Raw genomic sequence first — 25,842 nt, forward strand, 5'->3', positions numbered from 1 at the left:
CCAGTTTAGATGCACTCCTCCTTGTCTCCAACCCTGACATCTGTTATGGTTCGACAGGAAGACCAAGTGATGACCTCAGCCCCCTTGATGCCTAATCCAAAGCTCTCTCCCCTTATCAATGCCTGCCACATGTGATCGCTTCCCTGCCCAACTCACGGCTGTCATGGTGCCTGGTACCAGACTGTGTCTCTTCTCCTCCCAGAGGACCCCTCCCATAGGATCCCTGATGGCTAACAATAACATATCCTGACATAATGTAAACGTTATACATTACCCTCTCTCCCTCTGTGACATATCCTGACATAATGTAACTGTTATACATTACCCTCGCTCCCTCTGTGACATATCCTGACATAATGTAAACGTTACACTTTACCCTCTCCCCCTCTGTGACATATCCTGACATAATGTAACTGTTATACATTACCCTCTCCCCCTCTGTGACATGAATAAGTATATTTCATATTCTCAGAACCCAACAATAGGAATCTCTTGCTTCTGTGTCAGTTTTCAATGATGAAGCTTCTGATGTCTATTCAGATTGCTGGATTGGGAGAACCTGCGCCCGCACTGTGCACAACTGAAGGGCTTCTCCCCAGTGTGGACGTTCTGGTGCACTTGGAGCTTGCTGGGGGACACAAAGCTCTTCTCACACAAGGTGCAGGCGAACACCCGCTTTCTGGTGTGGATGACGACGTGCTGCCGCAAGTCACTCTCGTGAACAAACTTCTTATGGCAGCTCGGGCAACCGTACGGTCGTTCTATGGTGCCAGGTCTAATGTGATTAGCAAGATTACTTGAGTGAGAGGAAGTTGTGGCGCTTGGTCTAAAATGGCCGACAGGAAGTGAGGTATGAGCTGGTTGTTGAGCTCCTCTTCCTGGTATTTCAGAGTGTCTATGGAGGCTTGCCAATGAGCGCAAACTAGCTTTATTGGCCTCACCTGTATTTCCTGCGTCAAGACGGGTGCTTGTATTTATCTCTGTGGGACGGAATCCGGGTGAAACCAACTGCATAGTGTTGTCTCTCATTGATTTGTGGTGTACAGGGTGAATCGATGGTGCGTTTCTGTTAAACACTCCCACTCCCTGCTTATTTCCAGACCCATTGACCTGTGGTGTAGTAGATGTACCCACCTGACCCCACTCAAAATCTCTATCTACCTGCTGCCCACTGGATACAGAGTCAATCACTATCACATGTTCTGATGAAGAATGGTATGACTTGGGGGAAAAGCCAAGGACGACGTCAGATCCACTGACCTCCATAGCGGTGTTGTAGTTGTTGTTGCCTCTGGGGCCACTGAGCTGGAAGGCGGAGTCCTCTGTGGTGGCTGCTGCCGGTTGGGTGATTAGTTCTCTGCTGCCCTCCACTGTTCTAGCTGGGTGGCTGATCCTAGAGTCCTGGTCATCTGCTTCTCCCTCCACCTTGATGATCAGCAGGTCTGGTTCCCCTTCCTCTGTCTGCTGGGGTTAAGTGAGAGAGATGAGTGAAACAGAGCATATGCTTTCTACATGCCTAAACATCAGACTGTTACCATGGTTACCCCGTGGATATTCAGTCTCCTCATCAATCTACACACAATACCCCATAATAACAAAGCAAAAGCAGGTTCTTCAGATATTTTTGCAACAAAAAAAAAGAACTGATATCACATTCACATAAGTATTCAGACCCTTTACTCAGTACTTTGTTGAAGCACCTTTACCAGCAATCACAGCATTGAGTCTTCTTGGGTATGATGCTACAAGCTTGGCACACCTGTATTTGGGGAGTTTCTTCCATTCTTCTCTGCAGATCCGCTTATGTGGGTTCAAGTCTGGGCTCTGACTGTGCCACTCAAGGACATTCAGAGACTTGTCCCGAAGACACTCCTGTGTTGTCTTGGCTGTGTGCTTAGGGTAGTTGTCCTGTTGGAAGGTGAACCTTCGCCCCAGTCTGTGGTCCTGAGCGCTCTGGGGCAGGTTTTCATCAAGGATCTATCTGTACTTTGCTCCGTTCATCTTTCCCTCAATCCTGACTAGTCTCCCCAGTGCCGCTGAAAAACATCCCCACAGCATGATGCTGCCACCACTATGTTTCATCGTAGGGATGGTGCCAGGTTTCCTCCAGACGTGACGCTTGGCATAAAGTCCATAGAGTTCAATCTTGGTTTCATCAGACCAGAGAATATTGGTTATTGTGTTCTGAGAGTTCTTTAGGTGCCTTTTGGCAAACTCCAAGCAGGCTGTCATGTGCCTTTTACTGAGGAGAGGCTTCCGTCTGGTCACTCTATCATAAAGGCCTGATTGGTGGAGTGCTGCAGAGATGGTTGTCCTTCTGCAAGGTTCTCCCATCTCCAAAGAGGAACATCAGGTTGTTGGTCACCTCCCTGACCAAGGCCTTTCTCCCCCGATTGCTCAGTTTGGCCGGCTGGCCAGATTTAGGAAGAGTTTTGGTGGTTCCAAACTTCTTCCATTTAAGAACGATGGAGGCCACTGTGTTCTTGGGGACATTCAAGGCTTCAGAAATGTTTTGGTACCCTTCCCCAGATCTGTGCCTTGATACAATCCTATCTCGGAGCTCTACAGACAAATCCTTCGACTTCATGGCTTGGTTTTTGATCTAACATGCACTGTCAACTGTGGGACCTTATATAGACAGGTGTGTGTCTTAACAAATCAAGTCCAATCAATTTAATTTACCCCAGGTGGACTCCAATCAAGTTGTAGAAACATCTCAAGGATGATCAATAGAAACAGGAAGCACCAGAGCTCAATTTCGAGTCTCATAGCAAAGGGTCTGAATACTTACAGTTGAAGTCGAGAGTTTACATACACATAGGTTGGAGTCATTAAAACTAGTTTTTCAACCACTCCACACATTTCTTGTTAGCAAACTATAGTTTTGGCAAGTCGGTAAAATCTGTGTTGTGCATGACACAAGTAATTTATCCAACAATTGTTTACAGACAGATTATTTCACTTATAATTCACTGTATCACAAATCCAGTGGGTCAGAAGTTTACATACACTAAGTTGGCTGTGCCTTTAAACAGCTTGGAAAATATGTCATGGCTTTAGAAGCTTCTGATAGGCTAATTGACATCATTTGAGTCAATTGGAGGTGTACCTGTAGATGTATTTCAAGGCCTACCTTCAAACTCAGAGCCTCTTTGCTTGACATCATGGGAAAAATCAAAAAGAAATCAGCCAAGACCTCAGAAAACAAATTGTAGACCTTCACAAGTCTGGTTCATCCTTGAGAGCAATTTCCAAATGCCTGAAGGTACCACGTTCATCTGTACAAGCAAAAGTATGCAAGTATTAACATCATGGGACCGCGCAGGCATCATACCGCTCAGGAAGGAGACACGTTCTGTCTCTTAGAGATCAACATACTTTGGTGCGAATAGTGCAAATCAATCCCAGAACAACAGCAAAGAACCTTGTGAAGATGCCGGAGGAAACTATATCTATATCCACAGTAAAACGAGTCCTATATCGACATAACGTGAAAGGCCGCTCACCAAGGACGAAACCACAGCTCCAAAAGCACCATAAAAAAGCCAGACTACGGTTCGCAACTGCACATGGGGACAAAGATCGTAATTTTTGGAGAAATGTCCTCTGTTCTGATGAAACAAAAATAGAACGGTTTGGCAATAATGACCATCGTTATGTTTGGAGGAAAACAGGGGAGGCTTGCAAGCCGAAGAACACCATCCCAACCGTGAAGCACGGGGTGGCAGCATCATGTTGTAGGGGTGCTTTGCTGCATTAGGGACTAGTGCACTTCACAAAATAGATGGCATCATGAGGAAAGAAAATTAGGTGAAATATATTGAAGCAACATCTTGAGACATCAGTCATGAAGTTAAAGCTTGGTCCCAAATGGGCCTTCTAAATGGACAATGACCCCAAGCATACTTCCAAAGTTCTGCCAATATGGCTTAAGGACAACAAAGTCAAGGTATTGGAGTGGCCATCACAAAGCCCTGACCTCAATCCCATAGAAAATGTGTGGGCAGAACAGAAAAAGCGTGTGCGAGCAAGGAGGCCTACAAACCTGACTCAGTTACACCAGCTCTGTCAGGAGGAATGGGCCAAAATTCACCCAACTTATTGTGGGAAGCTTATGGACGGCTACCCAAAACATTTGACCCAAGTTAAACAATTTAAAGGCAATGCTACCAAATACTAATTGAGTGTATGCAAACTTCTGACCAACTGGGAATGTGATGAAAGAAATAAAAGCTGAAAGAAATCATTCTCTCTACAATTATTCTGACGTTTCACATAACTAAAATAAAGTGGTGATCCTAACTGACCTAAAACAGGGATTTTTTTTATAGGATTAAATGTCAGGAATAGTGAAAAACTGAGTTTAAATGTATTTGGCTAAGGTGTATGTAAACTTCCAACTTCAACTGTACGTAAACAAGCAATTTTGTTTTTTCATTTGTATTACATTTGCAAAAATTCTAAAAACCTGTTTTCGCTTTGTCATTATGGGGTATTATTGTGTGTAGATTGATGAGGGGGAAAAACGATTTATTCAATTTTAGAATAAGGGAGTAACGTAACAAAATGGAAAAAGGAAAGGGGTCTGAATACCGTCTGAATGCACTGGATCTTAAAACTCTTAAGGATCTGGCCCTTTTTAAAATTTTCGTCTAAAATGACATACCCAAATCTAACTGCCTGGAGCTCAGGACCTGAAGCAAAGATATGCATATACTTGATACCATTTGAAAGGAAACACTTTGAAGTTTGTGTAAATGTGAAATGAATATGGGAGAATAAAACACATTAGATCTGGTAAAAAATAATACAAACAAAAAAACATGTGTTTTCTATGTATTATTTTGTTCCATCATCTTTGAAATGCAAGAGAAAGGCCATAATATCATATTTTTTAGTTTTGGTGCAATTTAGATTTTGTTCCCTAGATGGAAGCAGTGTGTGTGCAAAGTTTCAGATTGATCCAGTGAAGCATTACAATACCGGACAATATTTTGTATCAAGTCTGCCCAAATGTGCCGAATTGGTCAATTGATACATTTTCAAGTACATAACTATAGAGAACATACAAAAACTATATGGTCATAAAAATGTTTTGTTTACACACTACCAGGAATGTCATACATGATGGATCATTAGCATATACACTAACTTCAAACATCTAGATGGCCGGGTGGGGTGGGTGTGGAGCCAGAGACAGCAAGGCTTCAAACTGTAGAACCCAGTTCCCACATTTTAATATAAATCTGTATTCTTATCAAACAAAACTATGCTACATTTTATCTCTGGGACCTTCATGATGACAAATCAGAGCAAGATTACTGAATGTAAGTACATTATTTACCTTCAGAGGTGAATGTATCAAACCAGTTGCCGAGTTTTTAAGTCTTTTTTTCACTGTGAAAGCTACTGTAAATTGGACAGTGCAGTTAGATTAACAAGAATTTAAGCTTTCTGCCCATATAAGACATGTCTATGTCCTGGAAAGTTCGCTGTTACTTACAACTATCATGCTAATAACATTAGCACACGTTAGCTCACCTGACCCCACTCAAAATCTCTATCTACCTGCTGTCCACTGGATACAGAGTCAATCACTATCACATGTTCTGATGAAGAATGGAATGACTTGGGGGAAAACCTGTGGTTTTCTAACCCTACACTTCTCATTTCTATGTCTGAGCTAGTCTGTGTTTCTGGGCCTACTGGGCCACTCCCTAGGTCCATTACTTTAGTGTGAGCAGCAGAGGTGCCATCGTTAGTCGCTACTGCCTCTCTCCACACCTGGTTTAAAGAATCTCTTAGGAGATTGAGGCCCCCGTTCATGTCACACTTTGTGTCCAGACTCTGTCTCTCTGCTCTGGGTTTAAATCCTGTGTGTTGCTGTGGTCCCTGGTTCACATTCCCTGTTTCTGACTGGAGGAGAATGGCCTCAGATCCACTGACCTCCATAGCTGTGTTGATGTTGTTGCCTCTGGGCTGGAAGGCAGGGTCTGCTGCCGGTTGGGTGGTTGGCTCTCTGCTGACCTCCACTGTTCTGTCTGGGTGGCTGATCCTAGAGTCCTGGTCATCTGCTTCCCCCTCATCCTTGATGATCAGCAGGTCTGGTTCCCCTTCCTCTGTCTCTGCTGACTGCTGATGGGGTTAAGTGGGAGAGATGAGTGAGTGAGACAGAGCATACACTATCTACTGAATGGAGATATGGGCATGACAAGGGGATTTAGTGAAATTCATAGTAGTTGTCTTGTTGTTATTGTGTTATAATCAGTGGTGTAGTGGAGGGTAAACTCCCCTTTTTGTATTTTACACATGACTTTACAACCCTTTGGCACAAAAATGCATTGAAAGTATAGGGAGTGTTGCTTTAATCACTGTGTACGGCGATCATCGTTTACCAACCATATTTTTAACCACTACATCACTAGTTATAATGTGCTGACATACACGTCTATTCAGACATAACCTCATCCCCAGGCGGAAGGAAGTGTCTGGGTCCGAGACTAAAACAGACATAACTCTGTGAGAGCATGAAATTGGAACTTACCTCATCACTTGTAGCATCCATATGCTTTGATGGAGAGACGTCGTCTTGGTCCACGTCTATGGGCTGTCTGTCTCTTTGAATGCTGCTGTTCCCAAAACTCCTGTTGGAAAGTCTGGCTCTGCTTTGCCAAGTAGGTCCTGGAAATAAAGGGGAGGTTAATTTGACCCCATCCATCAATGGTGTTTTACAAAGTACAAAGCAAACATACAGTAATACCTTCATGATGTACACTACTGTTCAAAGGTTTGGGGTCACTCAGAAATGTCTTGTTTTTGAAAGAAAAGCAAATGTTTTGTCTATTAAAATAACATCAAATTGATCAGAAATACAGTGTAGACATTCTTAATGTTGTAAATGAATATTGTAGCTGGAAATGGCAGATTGTTTATGGAATATCTACATAGGGGTACAGAGGTCCATTATCAGCAACCGTCACTCCTGTGTTCCAATGGCACGTTGTGTTAGCTAATCCAAGTTTATGATTTTAAAAGGCTAAATTATCATTAGAAAACCCTTTTGCAATTACAGCTGAAGTCGGAAGTTTACATACACATAGGTTGGAGTCATTAAAACTAATTTTCAACCACTCCACAAATTTCTTGTTTGCAAACTATAGTTTGGCAAGTTGGTTAGGACATCTACTTTGTGCATGACACAAGTAATTTATCCAACAATTGTTAACAGATTATTTCACCTATCATTCACTGTATCACAATTCAGTGGGTCAGAAGTTTACATACAGTAAGTTGACTGTGCCTTTAAACAGCTTGGAAAATTTCTGAAAATTATGTCATGGCTTTAGAAGCTTCTGATAGGCTAATTGACATAATTTGAGTCAATTGGAGGTGTACCTGTAGATGTATTTCAAGGCATACCTTCAAACTCAATGCCTCTTTGCTTGACATCATGGGAAAATCGAAAGAAATCAGCCAAGACCTCAGAAAAACAATTGTAGACCTCCACAAGTCTGATTCATCCTTGGGAGCAAATACTAAATGCCTGAAGGTACCACATTCATCTGTAGAAACAATAGTACGCAAGTATAAACACCATGGGACCACGCAGGCATCATACCGCTCAGGAAGGAGACGCGCTCTGTCTCCTAGAGATGAACGTACTTTGGTGCGAAAAGTGCAAATCAATCCCAGAACAACAGCAAAGGACCTTGTGAAGATGCTGGAAGAAACAGGTACAAAAGTATCTATATCCACAGTAAAACGAGTCCTATATCGACATAACCTGAAAGGCCGCTCAGCAAGGAAGAAGCCATTGCTCCAAAACCTCCATAAAAAAGCCAGACTCCAGTTTGCAACTGCACATGGGGACAAAGATCGTACTTTTTGGAGAAATGTCCTCTGGTCTGATGAAACAAAAATAGAACTGTTTGGCCATAATGACCATCGCTTTGTTTGGAGGAAAAAGGGGGAGGCTTGCAAGCCGAAGAACAACATCCCAACCGTGAAGCACGGTTGTGGCATCATGTTGTGGGGGTGCTTTGCTGCAGGATGGACTGGTGCACTTCACAAAATAGATGGCATCATGAGGAAAGAAAATTATGTGGATATATTGAAGCAACATCTCAAGACATCAGTCAGGAAGTTAAAGCTTGGTCGCAAATGGGTCTTCCAAATGGACAATGACCCAAAGCATACTTCCAAAGTTGTGGAAAAATGGCTTAAGGACAACAAAGTCAAGGTATTGGAGTGGCCATCACAAAGCCCTGACCTCCATCCTATAGAACATTTGTGGGCAGAACTGAAAAAGTGTGTGCGAGCAAGGAGGCCTACAAGCCTAACTCAGTTACCTCAGCTCTGTCAGGAGGAATGGGCCAAAATTCACCCAACTTATTGTGGGAAACTTGTGGAAGGCTACCCGAAACGTTTGACTCAAGTTAAACAATTTAAAGGCAACGCTACCAAATACTAATTGAGTGTATGTAAACTTCTGGCCCACTGGGAATGTGATGAAAGAAATAAAAGCTTAAATAAATCATTGTCTCTACTATTATTCTGACATTTCACATTCTTAAAATAAAGTGGTGATCCTAACTGACCTAAGACGCCAAATTTTTTACTAGGATTAAATGTCAGGAATTGTGAAAAACTAAGTTTAAATGTATTTGGCTGAGGTGTATGTAAACTTCCGACTTCAACTGTATGTTAGCACAGCTGAAAACTGTTGTCCTGATTAAAGCAACAATAAAACTGTCATTCTTTAGACTAGTTGAGTATCTGGAGCATCAGCATTTGTGGGTTCGATTACAGGCTCAAAATGGCCAGAAACAAAGACATTTCTTCTGAAACATTACCTGACTATTTACATATCAGGGATTACCATTCGGGTATATATATTTGAAACCCAACCTATGCTTAATCCACTAAAATATGTCACATTCAATGCAAAAGGTCTTAACAGCCCGATTAAGAGGAAGAGAGTCTATACATAACTTAAGAAATGAAAGGCTGACATTGTGTTTTTACAAGAAACACATCTTACAGACAGTGAAACTAAAGAGGGAATGGGTATGACAAGTTTTTGAGTCCTCTTTTAACTCCAAAGGAAGAGGAACTGCAATTTTGATAAGTAGACACATCCCCTTCTGTGTCAACAATTAAATGCTTACCTTCTAATAAATCTCCTGGGGAGGATGGCTTCCCACCAGAGTTCTATAAAGAATTTAAGGAGCTGTTGGTCCCCTACCTTATGGAGGAACTTAAAAAAGCAGGGGAGGACAACTGCTTTCAAGAAGTCTCTCTCTCAAACAGTGATTACAGTAATTCACAAGAAAGGGAAAAACCCGCTAAAGTGCGCCTCCTATAGACCTATCTCTCTCCTTAACACAGATTGTAAACTGGTCACCAAGATGCTATCTAGGAGACTGGAGTCATGTCTTCCCCTGTTGGTCAACCCAGATTAGACTGGCTTCATAATTAATAGATTGTCCTCCAATAATGTCAGAAGGTTCTTTTGATATAATTCACCTTGCTCACAAAAACAAAATACCTAGTGTCGCAGTCTCCCTCCACGCTGAAAAGGCCTCTGATAGGGTTGAATGGCCATATCTCTTTCGCACCTTGGAAAAATTTGTTTTAGGTACCGTGTTTGTAAATAGACATTGTAACTACGTAGCTAATAACTGTTGTAATGGGGAACATTATTGTAGCAACACACCTTTGGAGGGAAGGCAATCCCGCGCTGTGTTAGCTAAGTTTTCATGTCATCGGGTGTAGTTCGTAAAGGTTGAAGTGTGTATGTTAGGATGGTAACGCTATAATAATTAAGGTTGAAGTGTGTATGTTAAGATGGTAACGTTATAATAACTAAGGATGAAGTGTGAATGTTAGGATGGTAACGTTATAATAACTAAGGATGAAGTGTGTATGTTAGGATGGTAATGCTATACTAATTAAGGATGTAGTGTGTATGTTAGGATGGTAACGTTATAATAATTAAGGATGAAGTGTGAATTCATGCCAGGAATAATAAGTGTGAAGTTTGATTTCCTCCCTTCTGTAATAAGCAGCCAATGAGGTGTTTTTCCTTTATTCATGTGTTTAATCTGATACTGTTAAAGCTCCGGCTAAACTGTTTATGTATGTCAGCACTTCAGAGTTATACCAAGCTAATAAGTCACTTGTAAGATAAGAAGGTTGTAAGAGTGTGTTTAACTGTATTTTCATTTACTTTATAGTTCTCACGAAAGGTGATAATTCTGACTAAAACTACAGAATAAAGCCACCAGTTAAAATCAAGGAACGGTTGTTCTCGTGGTTACTGGAGGGAGTTACACCCACCTCTTCGCCCTCGCCATCGAATCATTGGCTGAGGCTATTAGAATGTGCCCTGACATACATGGCTTTGAGGTGGGCCCCCATACCCATAAGTTATCACTCTTTGCGGATGACCTTGTCTTATTTCTAACGAAGCCAGAACACTCCCTCTCTCACTTACAGAACCTACTACAGTGTTATAGTTCTTTCTCTGGATATAAGGTCCATTTTGATAAAAGTGAAATCTTACCTTTGTCTGTCTTTGACCATCATACCATCAAGCATCAGTTACCTTTTAGATGGTTGCCTATGGGCTTGACATATTTGGGCATAATGGTGGATGGTAATCTGAACAACCTCTATAAACTCAATCTGGCCAGCTTGTTGCATAAGGTGGAGGGTGACCTGTGTAAATGGATGGACTTGCCTCTCACTCTACTGGGTAGAATCAATGTAATTCAAATGAATGTCCTGCCCAGATTTCTATATTTGTTTCAATCTTTCCCTATCCCTGTGCCCACAGCATTATTTTTCTCTCTCGACAAGCTGACCAGACGGTTTATCTGTCACGGCAAAACCCCAAGGGTTGGCCTGGATAAACTGACCCTTGATTACGGCCAAGGAGGCTTAAACCTCCCCAATTTCAGAATGTACAATTGGACTGCAGTCTAGATGTCTAGCTCAGAGATTTGACAATGGTCCCTCTCCCTCATGGTTGAACAGTTTGATAAATTACTTAATTTTTGTTTTAAATGTTCTTAATTGGAAAATGCAATAATAAATTAGATATATTTTTTAAATCAGCAGTTTCCAGCTACAATAGTAATTTACAACATTGACAATGTCTACACTGTATTTCTGATCAATGTTATGTTATTTTAATGGACAAAGTGTGCTTTTCTTTCAAAAACAATGACATTTCTAAGTGACCCCGAACTTCTGAACGGTAGTGCATGTAATGTGTGTATAGAGCTAGAGGGATCCTAGCTGTGTTGACAGTACAAAGTAAGCACGAGACGTCATATATGGAATGTCAATAATACAGCTGGGCCCTAAATGTTTTGACATTACATAAATCATGGAAGTATTATACTTGCTTTAAACTTTGTAAAACACAATTGATGGATGGGGTCAAACTGAAGATTAACGTAATGTAAACTATGTGCACTGTCAAATTCATCATCGTCACCAACCTGTCGTTGCAGTCTCTCGATGGTTGTGTCTGTTTAGGAGGCGTATTCCATGGAAGCGATTGTGGACGGACCCCTCTGAAAACTTTGTTCTCTCCGCTCGAAATCTGGTGATCTGAAGTTCCATCAATTTCATTTTCCTCCGGAGAAATTCATTCTCCTTGTGGCTTTGGGACATTTTCAGATGTACAACAGCATAGCCATCGTCAACAACTTTGCAGATTTCGGTTACAGCCGCGTTGGCTAGCACCTCCATGATTGAGGCTATCTGCGCCTGGAACTCGACCACGGAACCCGACATTGTCCCCCGACTCTTTTTGCCCCTTTTCAATGTAACAGTATTTGCGTTTTATATATTATGATGATCTACAGTTATCTACCAATCTATTAAAACAAATAATCATAACAGAAACTTAACGTCAATTTGCAGCTAGCTTTGTTTGTAGCTAGCTGGTGAGATGTTTTATTTTATTTCCTCACGTCACAGTAATGTAATCATACGTGGACTGTAGAATTTAAAGTTGAACACCGCCACCTACTGTACAGGAGTGCGGCACAACAATGTTGTACCTACGTAATAAACAACATGTTCTCTGGTGAAAACAATATTTCATTATTTTTTTTTAAATAAAGAATTTCACTATTTGGGGTATTTCTAATAGAAATAAACAACAAACGATTTACAACAGTATGACAGACTAGCCTAGATATGAATTTAATCCACATCTTTACAGCCTATTAATCTGATTGTCAATCTACTATATCTTGTCGAAAGAGAAAATGGAAATAAATTGTTAATTGCTGTTCTTTGGTACATCCCTGGAAACGATACAATTTCATAAGAATGTTCAAAATCTTAACTTGTTATAACGTATACATTATCAGTCCACTCTGGACCAAGCATCAAGCCAGTTGAACTGAAAACACAACCACTACACACAGAGGGAAGCATTCAATGGGGAAACCAATTAAACTGTTAAAAACACATGGATTCAAGCTTTCATATGAAACCCCCAGTAGTGTGGAGCCCTTACAACTAGGGCCAGGAGTTTTCCCCTGCTCTGGTCATGTGGTGAGGAAAAACTCCTGGCCCTGACCATCATTACACCTGGTGGAGTAGTATGAAGTTGCACTGGAGCTTCCTCTTGCCCGAGCAAGGCGTTAGCTGTTGTGGATGCATTTCGATGAAGTTGTAGAGCCCCTGTTGATATTCGGGAACGGGGCTTGCTTCCCTCTTTGGGGAACCTGGTGGAAAGTAACACTCGGGTGGACAGTCTGTTGAAATCGGGCGACTTGGACCTGGATCCTACAGTTCTCCCTTGCTCTGCATTTTGAGTGTCAGGGGGACACTTCTCTGTCTGTCCAGACTCTATTCCCCCTCCCCATCTCCCTCTTCCACAGCAGATTTGGCCTAAAAAAAGAGGCGGGGGGAATTAAATTGACGGGCATGAGCTGTACAAAGCTCTCAAACAAACCCATCTATTATAACTCGGCTATTATAGTTGTACTGACTTAACTCATTGACACAGAAAATCTGAAATTTCTTTCTCCTCAAAACCTCTCTCTACCGCACCTGCTGTCTCTACTCTCTACCTTTGAATACTTTGCTATGAAAAGCTAACTGACATTTACTCCTGAGGTGCTGACCTGTTGCAACCTCTATAGACACTCTGATTATTATTTGACCCTGCTGGTCATCTATGAACGTTTGAACATCTTTAACAACGATCTGGCCTTCATGACCATGTACTCTATAATCTCCACCGGGCACAGCAAGAGGACTGGCCACCCCTCAGATCCTGGTTCCTCTCTAGGTTTTTCCTGCCTTCCTAGGGAGTTTTTCCTAGCCACCGTGCTTCTACATCTGCATTGCGTGCTCGTTGGGGTTTTAGGCTGGGTTTCTATATAGGCACTTTGTGACATCTGCTGATGTAAAAAGGGCTTTATAAGTACATTTGATTGATCGATAATTCCCTGTACTTTTGAAAGGAAAATTACCTTTCCTGCTTGAGGTGAGAACATAGATACCTACCAAAATAAAGGAAACACCAACAAAGTGATTTAATAGGGTGTTGGGCCACAACGAGCCAGAACTGCTTCAATGCACCTTGGCATAGATTCCACAAGTGTCAGGAACTCTATTAGAGGGATGTGACGCCGTTCTTCCACGAGAAATTCCATCATTTTGTGCTTTGTTGATGGTCGTGGAAAACACTTCAAAAAAGTGTTCAATTTGATTGAGATCTGGTGACTAAGACGGTCATGGCATATGGTTGACATCGTTTTCATGCCCATTAAACCATTCAGTGACCACTGGTGCCCTATGGATGGGGGAATTGTCATGCTATGGGGCATAGCCTTTGTCGACAAAATAATGGCCTACCCAGCATTTTTATTAATGACCCTGAGCATGATGGGATAAGAATTGATTCATTAACTCAGGAACCACACCTGTGTGGAAGCACCTTCTTTCAATATACTTTGTATCCCTAATTTGTTTTCATTATTTTGGTAGTTACCTGTATATTTAGCGTCAATCTATATAGGGTCAATATATATTCAGGGTCAATCAATATAGGAGGGGTATTCAAATCTTACCCTATGAGGTCCGGAGCCTGCTGGTTTTCTGTTCTAATTGATGGCTATATATGGTCAACCTATATTTATGGTCAATATACTGTATATTTAGGGCCAATCTATCTAGTGGCAATATATATTTAGGGTCAATCTATATTTAGGGTCCATATACTGTATATTTAGGGACAATATGTTTAGGATCAATCTATATTGGGTATATATACAGAATCAGTCAAAAGTTTGGACACACCTACTCATTCAAGGGATTTTCTTAATTTTGTACTATTTTCTACATTGTAGAATAATAGTGAAGACATCACAACTATGAAATAACACATATGGAATCATGTAGTAACCAAAAAAGTGTCAAAATATATTGTATATTTCAGATTCTTCAAAGTAGCCACTTGATGACAGCTTTGCACAGTCTTGGCATTCTCTCAACCAGCTTCATGTCACCTGGGATGCATTTCAATTAACAGGCGTGCCTTTTTAAAAGTATATTTGTGGAATTTATTTCCTTCTTAATGCATTTGAGCCAATCAGTTGTGTTGTGACAAGGTAGGGCTGGTATACAGAAGATTGTATTTTACCAAATAGGTCCATATTATGGCAAGAACAGCTCAAAATAGCAAAGAGAAACAACAGTCCATCATTACTTTAAGGCATGAAGGTCAGTCATTCCGGAACATTTCAAAAACTTTTTTACTTTCTGTGCAGTCGCAAAAACCATCAAGCACTATGATGAAACTGGCTCTCATGATGACCGCCACAGGAAAGGAAGACCCAGAGTTACCTCTGCTGTAGGGGATACATTTATTAAATGTTTAACCTTTATTTAACTAGGCAAGTCAGTTTAAGAACAAATTCTTATTTTCAATGACGGCCTAGGAACCGTGGATTAACTGCCTTGTTCAGGGGCAGAACGACAGATTTGTACCTTGTCAGCTCGGGTATTCGATCTTGCAACCTTTCGGTCACCAACACTCTAACCACTAGGCTACCTGCCACCCCATTAAAGTTAGAGTTACCAGCCTCAGAAATTGCAGCCCAAATAAACGCTTCACAGAGTTCAAGTAACAGACACATCTCAACATCAACTGTTCAGAGGAGACTGCATGAATCAGACCCAACTAGCGCAATTGGTTCTTTGGAAATTGTAGGAACCTAAGTTTTTGGTTTCCCATTGGTTCTGGAAACAAAGTCATATGTTTCCTGACTGGTAAGCTTAATGTCTTTTAAACGTTCTAAAAACATAAGTGAACATTTTGCTTGTTCTGGGAGATTCTAAAAATGTTTTACTGTGGTTCCCTGAAAGTTTTACTGGGAGGTTTTATTAACGTTCTGAGAACAGAAATCCTAGTTTTTTTTTAAGGTAATTAAATAACGTTCTGAGAATGTTTCAATAAGACTTTCATAACACTGCTGGCTTAGTTTGGGTTAAATGTTTTGAACTCCAAGCACAGATGGGACACATGCAAACACATTTCTTTCTTTATTATGGCACGGCATCAGTGAGATTCTAAACTATGATCTTCTGTTCTCTATCCATGAAATTAGTTCACTGTGCCACCATGATGGAGCTAACACGCCATGTTAATTTTTTAACTTATACAAAGCTGTTAATTTTAGCCTGTTCAAACAGACCCCTTTCAAAAGGAAACAAGCACTCATTAAGATCTGTTGTGGCCAATAAGTGGGAACGGCCAACACATCTGAACACACTTAACCAGATAGAGGATAGAGTTATGCTGATGCTAAGAAAGGAATGCATGTTTTTAAATAACATTCTTAGAAATGTTACTAATGTTTTCTGGTGGTTTTTATGGAACGTTTTAGGAAACCTGTTGGAAACGTTACGCTGAAATTCCCATCTAAGAAACATATGGTTCTCAGAACATTATGTGCTAGCTGTGGGTAATCTATATAGTGTCAATCTACATTCAGGATCAAACTATACTGAGTCAAGAAGCACCACAGAATTCTTGGAAAAATATGATTTATTGATGGAATTATAGGAATTGACAAACAAACAGCAATAGCCATTGGTCAAATTGGTACAAATGGACAGTATAATTTCAGTAGCTGCTATAACTTTAGTCTGAGGCAGCTATATTGAACCATGATCAACCTTAACAGTCAATGTGAGTGATGCTGTTGGCCTTAAAGAAGCCAAGAAAACGTAACAGTCTTTGTAGATAATGTAAATATGAACCACGTTGTATTGTAGACGTATGAGACCAGGGCAAACATCCTGAAGACATACGACTTTGTTAGAACCAATGACGTTTGAACTCATGATATTTCTATAACAGCTTTTTTCAATAGGAATCTCTTGTTCCATGTCAGTTATCAATGATGAAGCTTCTGATGTCTTTTCAGATTGCTGGAGTGGGAGAACCTGCGTCCGCAATGTGCACAACTGAAGGGCTTCTCCCCAGTGTGGACGTTTAGGTGCATTTGGAGCTTGGCGCGGGACACAAATCTCTTCTCACACAAGGTGCAGGCGAACGGCCGCTTCCTGGTGTGGATGACAGCGTGCTGCCGCAAGTCACTCTCGTGGACAAACTTCTTATTGCAGCTCGGGCAACCATACGGTCGTTCTACGGTACCAGGTCTAACGTCTGTGGCGAGATTACTCGAGTGGGAGGAAGTTGTGGCGCTCGGTCTAAAATGGCAATCAGGAAGTGAGGTATGAGCTGGTTGTTGAGCTCTTCTTCCTGGTATTTCAGAGTGTCTCTGGAGGCTTGCCAATGAGCACCAACTATCTTTGTTGGCCTCACCTGTGCCAACATGCATGCCTGTATTTATCTCTGAGGGCCGGAAGCCAGGTGAAACAAATTGCGTTGTGTTGTCTCTCATCGAATCGTGGTGATTCATTGGTGAGTTTCTGTTAAACACTCCCACTCCCTGCTTATTTCCAGTCCCATTGTCCTGTGGTGCAGTAGCTGTACCCACCTGACACCACTCAAAATCTCTATCTACCTGCTGTCCACTGGATACAGAGTCAATCACTATCACATGTTCTGATGAAGAATGGAATGACTTGGGGGAAAACCTGTGGTTTTCTAACCCTACACTTCTCATTTCTGTGGCCGATCTATTCTGTGTTTCTGGGCCCACTGGGCCACTCCCTAGGTCCATTACTTTAGTGTGAGCAGCAGAGGCGCCATCATCCGTCCCTACTACCTCTCTCCACACCTGGTTTAAAGAATCTCTTAGGAGAGTGAGGTCCCCGTCCATATCACACTTTGTGTCCAGACTCAGTCTCTCTGCTTTCGGTTCAAATCCCGTGTGTTGCTGGGGTCCCTGGTTCACAGTCCCTGTTTCTGACTGGAGGAGGACGGCGTCAGATCCACTGACCTCCATAGCTGTGTTGTTGTAGTTGTTGTTGCCTCTGGGGCCACTGAGCTGGAAGGCGGAGTCCTCTGTGGTGGCTGCAGCCGGTTGGGTGGTTAGTTCTCTGCTGCCCTCCACTGTTCTAGCTGGGTGGCTGATCCTACAGTCCTGGTCATCTGCTTCTCCCTCCACCTTGATGATCAGCAGGTCTGGTTGCCCTTCCTCTGTCTCTGCTGACTGCTGATGGGGTTAAGTGGGAGAGATGAGTGAGTGAGACAGAGCATACACTATCTACTGAATGGAGATATGGGCATGACATGGGATTTAGTGAAATTCATAGTAGTTGTCTTGTTGTTATTGTGTTATAATCTGTGGTGTAGTGGAGGGTAAACTCCACCTTCTGTATTTTACACATGCCTTCACAAACTTTTAGTGCAAAAATGCATTGAAAGTATAGGGAGTGTTACTTTACTCAATTTAAACATCACTAGTTATAATGTGCTGACATATACGTCTATACAGACATAACCTCATCCCCAGGCGGAAGTGTCTGGTGTCCGAGACTAAAACAGACATAACTCTGTGACAGCATGAAATTGGAACTTACCTCATCACTTGTAGCATCCATATGCTTTGATGGAGAGACATCCTCTTGGTCCACGTCTATGGGCTGTCTGTCTCTTTGAATGCTGCTGTTCCCAAAACTCCTGTTGGAAAGTCTGTTTCTGCTTTGCCAAGTAGGTCCTGGAAATAAAGGGTGTTCATTTGATCCCATCCATCAATGGTGTTTTACAAAGAACAAAACAAGCATAATACGTTCATGACGTGTGTAATGTGTATATAGAGCTAGAGGGATCCTAGCTGTGTTGACAGTACAATATACACTCAGTGGCTAGTTTACTATGTACACCGCTCCGTTCACGAAAATGGTTCGCTCCTACAGACAGCTAGTCAGGTGGCTGTGACTTGCTGTATAAAGCAGGCAGACAGGCATCGAGGGATTAATTTACTGTTCGACTGAATGTTAGAATGGGCAAAACGACCTAAATGACCTAAGCAACTTTGAGCGTGGTATGACTGTTGGTGCAAGGCGTGTCGGTTCCAGTATCTCATAAGCGGCTGGTCCTGGGCTTTTCGCGCACGACAGTTGTCTAAAGTTTACCGACAATGGTGCGGGAAACAAAAAACATCCAGCTAGCGGCAGTCCTCTGCCTGAAAACAGCTCGTTGATGAGAGGTCGAAGGAGAATGGAAAGAATCGTGCAAGCTAGCAGGTGGGCCACAAACAGGCAAATAATGACACAGAACGGCATCTCGGGAACGCACAACTCAGCAGTCCTTGTCACGGATAGGTTATTGCAGCAGACGGCCACACCAGGTTCCACTCCTATCAACTAAAAACAAGCAGAAGCGGCTCCAGTGGGCACGCGATCACCAACGCTGGACAATTGAGGAGTGGAAAAGCATTGCCTAATCCAACGAATCCAGGTTCCTGTTGCGTCATTCTGAGGCAAAGTCAGGGTTTGGCGTAAGCAACATGAGGCCATGGCCCATCCTGCCTGGTGTCAACAGTACAGGCTTGTGGCGGTAGTGTAATGGTGTGGGGAATGATTCCTGGCATATGTTAGGTCCCTTGATACTAATTGAGGTACGTTTCCATGCACCAGAGAATTCTGGCTGTTCTGGAGGCAAAGGGGGGTCTGACCCGGTACTAGATGGATGTACCTAATAAACTGGCCACTAACTGTATACATCCTGGATGTATGCATAACGCATATAGGGCTAATGTCAATAATACATCCCTAACTGTATTGACATGCATACATCACAGCCGTATTATGCTTGATTTCTACTTTATGAAACACCATTGATGGATGGGGTCAAACTGAAAATGATCATAATGTATGTGCACACTGTATAATTTTGTATCACCACCAACCTGTCGTTGCAGTTTCTCGATGGTTGTGTCTGTTTAGGAGGCGTATTCCATGAAAGCGATTGTGGACGGACCCCTCTGAAGACTTTGTTCTCTCTGCTCGAAACCTGGCGACCTGAAGTTCCATCAATTTCATTTTCCTCCGGAGAAATTCGTTCTCCTTGTGGCTTTGGGACATCTCCAGATGTACAACAGCATAGCCATCGTCAACAACTTTGCAGATTTCGGCTACAGCCGCGTTGGCTAGCACCTCCATGATCGAGGCTATCTGCGCCTGGAAATCGGCAACGGAACCCGACATTGTGCCCCGACGCTTTTGGCCCCTTTTCAATGAAACAGTGTTTTTGTTTTTCTATATTATGATAATTCACAATTATTTATCTAGCTAGTAAAATTGATACAAGCATATCATAAACTAAACATCGCTAGCTTGCTTTGTTTGTAAGTAGCTGTTGAGATTGTTTTTTTCGTCATCTTCACAGTAATGTAATCATAAACTGGACCGTGCAATTCAATTGAAAGTACAACACCGCCACCTACTGTAGAGGAGTGCTCCACAATAACAACAATGGTTTAGATGCGTAGAACTGCATTCACATAGGATTTACGGTATTTTTACCACTCAAGAACAGCAATTGTTCAGGTATGTAATACGGATTTCACATAGGATTTACGGTACCCCCCCACCTCCGCGGGCTTTAAGAGTTGCCTATACACTTGATTTAAGCTACACTATTGCATACTAAACGACTTGCGTTAAGAGCAAAATAACCAACCTGTTAAACTACTGGCAAAATGCTGGCAAAATATTCTAATAAATGAGCTAACTAGACAAGATGATCAGAGCAGCACTCACCTTAACTATAGATAACATTTCCCTAGACTAATTGCAGCCTAACCAATATCCAAACGAAGATTCAGTGAAAACTCAAGTCTGACGTTGATTGATTTTTAAAGACGAGTCCCCAAGCTTGTCTCAAATCACAACAGTGTTTACAATTATCATCTAGTTGACCACAGAAAGGCAGGCTATTGTTTAACATGTATTACATTGATTGGAAAGACTTGGGGAGTTTCAGTAAACAACCTTTTGATTCATGCCTTCCGCTTGATACCAGCAGCATCCCATTCCTGGTTTGCCTCTGAAGCTAAGCAGGGATGGTTCCTGGATGGGAGACCAGGTGCTGCTGGCAGTGGTGATGTAAAGCCAGTAGAGAGCACCCCCTCTGGTCTAAGGAGATCCCCAGGGCAGTAGAGGGGACATTGCCCTACGAATGGTGCTGTCTTTCGGGATGGGATGTTAAACGGGTGTTCAGACTCTCTGTGGTCATTAAAAATCCCATGGCACTTATCGTAAGAGTAGGCGTGTTCACCCCGGTGTCCTGGCTAAAATCCTAATCTGGCCCTCATACCCTCGTGGCCACCTAATCATCTCCCCAAATGGCATATATCACTCCTCACCTTTCTAGCTGCTGTTTGGTAAGCGTTCTGGCACAAAAAGGGTCACTGTGCATCACCTTGGAGGTGGATGAGGTGAGTTTCTCCCTTACTATGTAAAGCACTTTGAGTACCTCAGTTGGTAGAAAAGCACTATATAAATCCAATCAATTATTATTATTCAATTACATTAGCCTACTTTATTGTATGAGGACAGACACTAAATATATATTAATTCCAACACATCTCTATAATTTTCTTGTAGCCTATCAGTCTTATAGTACATCAATATTGTTGAGAGGCAAAAGGAAATTGGAATTCTTATGAGATCCATCTTTATTGAATTTCTTTCTTTGCTTGCTTATATTTCTGCGTGTTAACTATGGCTTTTAACTAGTTCTATGTATTGTAATTTACCCCAGGACGTTGCTGTAAATCACAATGTATTCTCAGTCAACTCACCTGGTTAAATAAATAATAAATACAATTCAAATAAATTACTGTACTGCAACAATGATTTTTAAAATCTTCACCTGTTATAAGTTATGGATTATCAGTCCACTCTGGACCAAGCATCAAGCCAGCTGAACTGAAAACACAACCACTACACACAGAGGGTAGTGTTCAATGTGGTAACTATCCAAACTAGAGGTCGACCGATTAATTGGAATGGCCGATTCATTAGGGCCGATTTCAAGTTTTCATAACAATTGGTAATCGGCATTTTTGCACACCGATCATGGCCGATTACATTGCACTCCACGAGGAGACTTTGTGGCAGGCTGACTACCTGTTATGCGAGTGCAGCAAGGAGCCAAGGTAAGGTGCTAGCTAGCATGAAAAGTATCTTATAAAAAAACTATAAATCTTAACATAATCCCTAGTTAACGACACATGGTTGATGATATTAATAGTTTATCTAGCTTGTCCTGCGTTGCATATAATCGATGCGGTGCCTGTTAATTTATCATTGAATCATAGCCTACTTCGCTAAACAGGTGATTTAACAAGCGCATTTGCGAAAAAAGCACTGTCATTGATTGCACCAATGTGTACCTAAACATAAACATCAACGCCTTTCTTAAAATCAATACACAAGTATATATTTTTAAACCTGCATATTTAGTTAATATTGCCTGCTAACATGAATTTATTTTAACTAGGGACATTGTGTCACTTCTCTTGCGTTCTGTGCAACAGAGTCAGGGTATATGCAGCAGTTTGGGCCACCTGGCTCGTTGCGAACTAATTTGCCAGAATTTTACGTAATTATGACATAACATTGAAGGTTGTGCAATGTAACAGCAATATTTAGACTTATGGATGCCACCCGTTAGATAAAATACAGAACGGTCCCGTATTTCACTGAAAGAATAAACGTTTGTTTTAGAAATTATAGTTTCTGGATTGTACCATATTAATGACCTATGGGTCATATTTCTGTGTGTTATTATATTATAATTAAGTCTATGATTTGATAGAGCAGTCTGACTGAGCGGTGGTAGGCAGCAGCAGGCTTGTAAGCATTCTTTCAAACAGCCCTTTGCTTTAAGCATTGCGCTGTTTATGACTTCAAGCCTATCAACTCCCGAGATTAGGCTGGCAATACTAAAGTACCTATTACAACATCCAATAGTCAAAGGTATATGAAATACAAATGGTATAGAGAGAAATAGTCCTATAATAACTACAACCTAATACTTTTTACCTGGGAATATTGAAGACTCATGTTAAAAGGAACCACCAGCTTTCATATGTTCTCATGTTCTGAGCAAGGAACTTAAACGTTAGCTTTTTTACATGGCACATATTGCACTTTTACTTTCTTCTCCAACACCTTGTTTTTGCATTATTTAATCCAAATTGAACATGTCCATTATTTATAAGAGACTACATTTATTTTATTGAAATATTATATTAAGTTAAAATAAAAGTGTTCATTGTTCATTCAGTATTGTTGTAATTGTCATTATTTCATATATATATATATATATATATATATATATATATATATATATATATATATATATATATATATAAATCGTCCGATTCATCGGTATCAGCTTTTTTTGGCCTCCAATAATCGGTATCAGTATTGAAAAATCATTATTGGTCGACCTCTAATCCAAACTGTTAAAAACACATGGACCCAGTGTTCATATGAAAACTCCAGTAGTGTGGAGCCAGTCCCCTTACAACTAGAGAGGAGTTTTTCCTGGTCTGATCACATGGTGAGGAAAAACTACTGGCCCTACTTATCATTATGCCAGGTGGAGTAGTGTGAAGTTACCCCTAGAAGCTGATCTTCGGTCAGTTTAGTATATTTTTTTCCACTAATGCTTAAGGTTAGGATTGGGGAAGAGGAAGCTGATTCTAGATCTGTACCTAGGGGAAACTTCACCTTGGTACACTCAGGGCAGCACAATGTCCTGTGGCCTGCCGCCAGTGTGGACGAGGAGGTGCCTCTTCATGTGGCCGGACTGGGTGAAGCACTTCCCACAGTAGACACAGTGAAATGGTTTCTCTCCTGTGTGGACTCTCTCATGCATCTTCAGCTGGTGGCTGTGGGAGAAGCGCTTGGTGCAGTGGCTGCAGCCGTACGGTTTCTCCCCCGTATGGACCCGCATGTGCCTCCTTAGGTATGCCGGCTGAGGGAAGGGCTTTCCACAGAGGCTGCACCGGAGCTGCCTCTGGGTGGAGTGAGACATCAGCTGTTGCGGCTGCTTTTCTATGCCTTTCGATGAAGAAGTGGAGCCTCTGTTGAAATTCGGGAAGGGGGCTGGCTTCCCTCTTTGGGGAACCTGGTGGAGGGTAACCCTTGGGGATGAAAATCTGTTTCGGTTGGACAGTCCACTGAAATCTGGCAACTTGGACCTTGATCCTACAGTTGTCCCTTGCTCTGCATGTTGAGTGTCAGGGGGACACTTTGTCTGTCCAGACTCCATTCCCCCTCTTCCTCTGTTGTCCACAAGCTGCCTGCTTTCTGAACAGATGTCTCCAGATGTCACCTCTTGGCCAGTTATGCTCCATTCTGAACTCATATCTGCCTCCACTTTAATGGGAACTGAGTCCACCATCACCACATCAGGCACCCAGTCCAGAGAGCCTGAAGCAGACATGCAGACCCCAGAGTTACCAGGCACCCCTCTCCTCTCTGGATGTTCAGACAGCCTCTTGGAGTCTGGCCCTGCATTGTGAGGAGCATTCACAGTTGGGTTGTCAGTCTCTTGGTTCTCTGTCCAATGGGACAGGCTGTATTCTATAGATTGATGGTCAGTTTCCCAGGTCACACCCTCAGCAACCTGATGGTCCTGTCTTGCTCTGCTGTATTGTGACGCTGGATGCTGGAACGTCTGGTTTTCAGGTTCTATATTGAGTGAGGTGTCTGGAGCTCTGTGTCTGTTGTCCTGCTGGTCCAGAAGGTCTGTGGGTTCAGTAGATGATGAAGAACCTGGTTCTGCTACAATGATCTTCTCACTGCTCTCACTGACTGGTTGGACAATCTCTGAAATGAGTCAACGTAAAGCACAGCATCAGCTTCCTGTAGTGGAGACGGATTCTTCTTTGCCTTATTTATTAGTTATTGGTAATGACTAAGAAGTTAATCAAATACTGCAATAAACATTGAAGTCTTTACTCAACATAAAGTGTAAATTGCATAGACTTGAACAATACCAAAAGTTTTCAGAAATCTAGTGTGTAATACCTTCGGTTATGCTGGTGTCAAGATTTTCCATTTTGATATGAGGTGCCTCTTGCATATCTGCCATCTGTGTTTTTGTATTCACCAGAAAATGTTTTATTATGAATATATCCTCACCAACATTTGAAATATGAAAACACAAATAATCAATTTGACCCTGTCTATGACAATTGACCTGCATGGCCCCATCCTGGTCTGTCGCTGTGCGTCCTGCGTCTCTCCGGTTGGTGACATCCTGCATACATTTGCCCCCTTCACTGTAGGCAAAACGATTTTCCACTGCACCAGAAAAGAGAACCCTTCATAAACGTTACATTACACGTCATTTTTAATATGTTAAAAATTAGTTTAAAAAAGACCTACAATATCCAAGTCTGCTTTTTGCCTTTTCTACGAAGCTCTCTCTCCCCCGGGCAACATGATCCGGGTCCACTCGCCTGTGAACTGTGCGTCGCAGGGCTCCAAATCTCTCTGCGCTCCGTCGAGAATTCTGGAATTTTGTCAAAACCAGCTTCCTCCGCAGGTTATCAATTTCTTTCTGACTATGGGAAATTTCCAAACGTAAAGCAGCATGGCCATCATCTACAAGTTTGCAGATTTCGGCAACGGCTGCATTCGCCAAAACCTCAATGATGGAGGCTAGCTGAGCATGAAAGACAACGGTATTGGACATGCCCTTCCTTGGATTGGTACTATGTATATGTTAAACACTTGTATTATAGTCCTACTAGCTCATTTGCAATGCAGTGTTCAGTTAATGTCCTGAGACGTCACACCATAGATAAGCGGTATGTTTCGAACACATCTCTATTTCGTTTGTTTTTGTTCCGGAAACAAAAGGTTCTCGGCTACTTCCTCGATATTTTTCCAAAATAAAGGTTGCAACACACAATATTTATGTTAGTTTCAACATTGCCACCTACTGTATCGTAGCTGCTACTTAAAGGAATCAAATGTTTTACAAATCAGCCTTCTTTGACTTATAACAAAGCAGTGAATTAAATCAAACACACACATTTTCCTTCAACAATGATTATTTACTATTTAGTTCAAGTACAAAAATACACAATCATCATACAATATGACGTTCAAAGGAATTAATCAATGCCTTCAATAAAAGTAAATCGAAGAGTAGACTCAGGGTTAATACTTGTCTCAAAACTAACTGAAAAAACACACTGAGAATGTACTCTTAAGTAAACGCTTGCTAACAGTTTAAAGATACAAATATTTGAATATAGCATAAATAGCTAATGGGACTGAGTGGATTGATAATGTATAAATTATGACGGCTGAAGATTTTAAACATCCCTATGAATTTGCTTCCATGTAAACATTTCACGGAAA

The 25,842-nt window shown here is 41.7% G+C and overlaps 2 protein-coding genes across 7 annotated transcripts in view; both read right to left on the minus strand.

Moving 5' to 3' along the window:
• The window catches only part of LOC110534746 (zinc finger and SCAN domain-containing protein 21), a 35,900-nt gene extending 14,093 nt beyond the window's left edge, over positions 1 to 21,807 (minus strand). The window contains exons 1-4 of one of the 6 annotated variants that reach the window (XM_036953941.1): positions 11,508 to 12,101; positions 6,545 to 6,681; positions 5,947 to 6,135; positions 380 to 1,461 (exon numbers count right to left, since the gene is read on the minus strand). In XM_036953941.1, coding sequence (XP_036809836.1) covers positions 511 to 1,461; positions 5,947 to 6,135; positions 6,545 to 6,681; positions 11,508 to 11,805 — 1,575 coding nt within the window. In that variant the 5' untranslated portion in view covers positions 11,806 to 12,101 and the 3' untranslated portion in view covers positions 380 to 510. Of the gene's footprint in view, positions 1 to 379; positions 1,465 to 5,946; positions 6,136 to 6,544; positions 6,682 to 11,507; positions 12,102 to 16,212; positions 17,661 to 18,027; positions 18,165 to 19,358 lie in introns of those variants that run through there. The other 5 variants (XM_036953940.1, XR_005037631.1, XR_005037630.1 and 2 more) reach the window with 5 other exon arrangements.
• A 1,000-nt stretch (positions 21,808 to 22,807) lies between these two features.
• Positions 22,808 to 25,322, minus strand: LOC118941413 (zinc finger and SCAN domain-containing protein 5B-like). Its single transcript, XM_036953961.1, has 4 exons — positions 24,859 to 25,322; positions 24,671 to 24,774; positions 24,499 to 24,562; positions 22,808 to 24,297 (listed from the first exon to the last, which is right to left on the minus strand). Exons 1-4 carry the CDS (start codon positions 25,166 to 25,168, stop codon positions 23,204 to 23,206), a joined length of 1,572 nt encoding a protein of 523 aa, XP_036809856.1. The 5' UTR covers positions 25,169 to 25,322; the 3' UTR covers positions 22,808 to 23,203.
• Positions 25,323 to 25,842: the final 520 nt, after the last annotated feature.

Source organism: Oncorhynchus mykiss, chromosome 19 (genome assembly GCF_013265735.2).
Source record: "Oncorhynchus mykiss isolate Arlee chromosome 19, USDA_OmykA_1.1, whole genome shotgun sequence".
Classification (NCBI taxonomy): Eukaryota; Metazoa; Chordata; class Actinopteri; order Salmoniformes; family Salmonidae; genus Oncorhynchus; species Oncorhynchus mykiss.

What these genes read in the sequence shown, in the direction of transcription:
- LOC118941413 (XM_036953961.1), bottom strand. Translation starts at nt 25,168, where the DNA reads ATGTCCAATACCGTTGTCTTTCATGCTCAGCTAGCCTCCATCATTGAG. An exon ending in AAAAAGCAGACTTGGATATT is followed by an intron (nt 24,775 to 24,858) that starts GTAGGTCTTTTT and finishes TTTCTGGTGCAG; the next exon opens with TGGAAAATCGTTTTGCCTAC. An exon ending in ACCAGGATGGGGCCATGCAG is followed by an intron (nt 24,563 to 24,670) that starts GTCAATTGTCAT and finishes ACAAAAACACAG; the next exon opens with ATGGCAGATATGCAAGAGGC.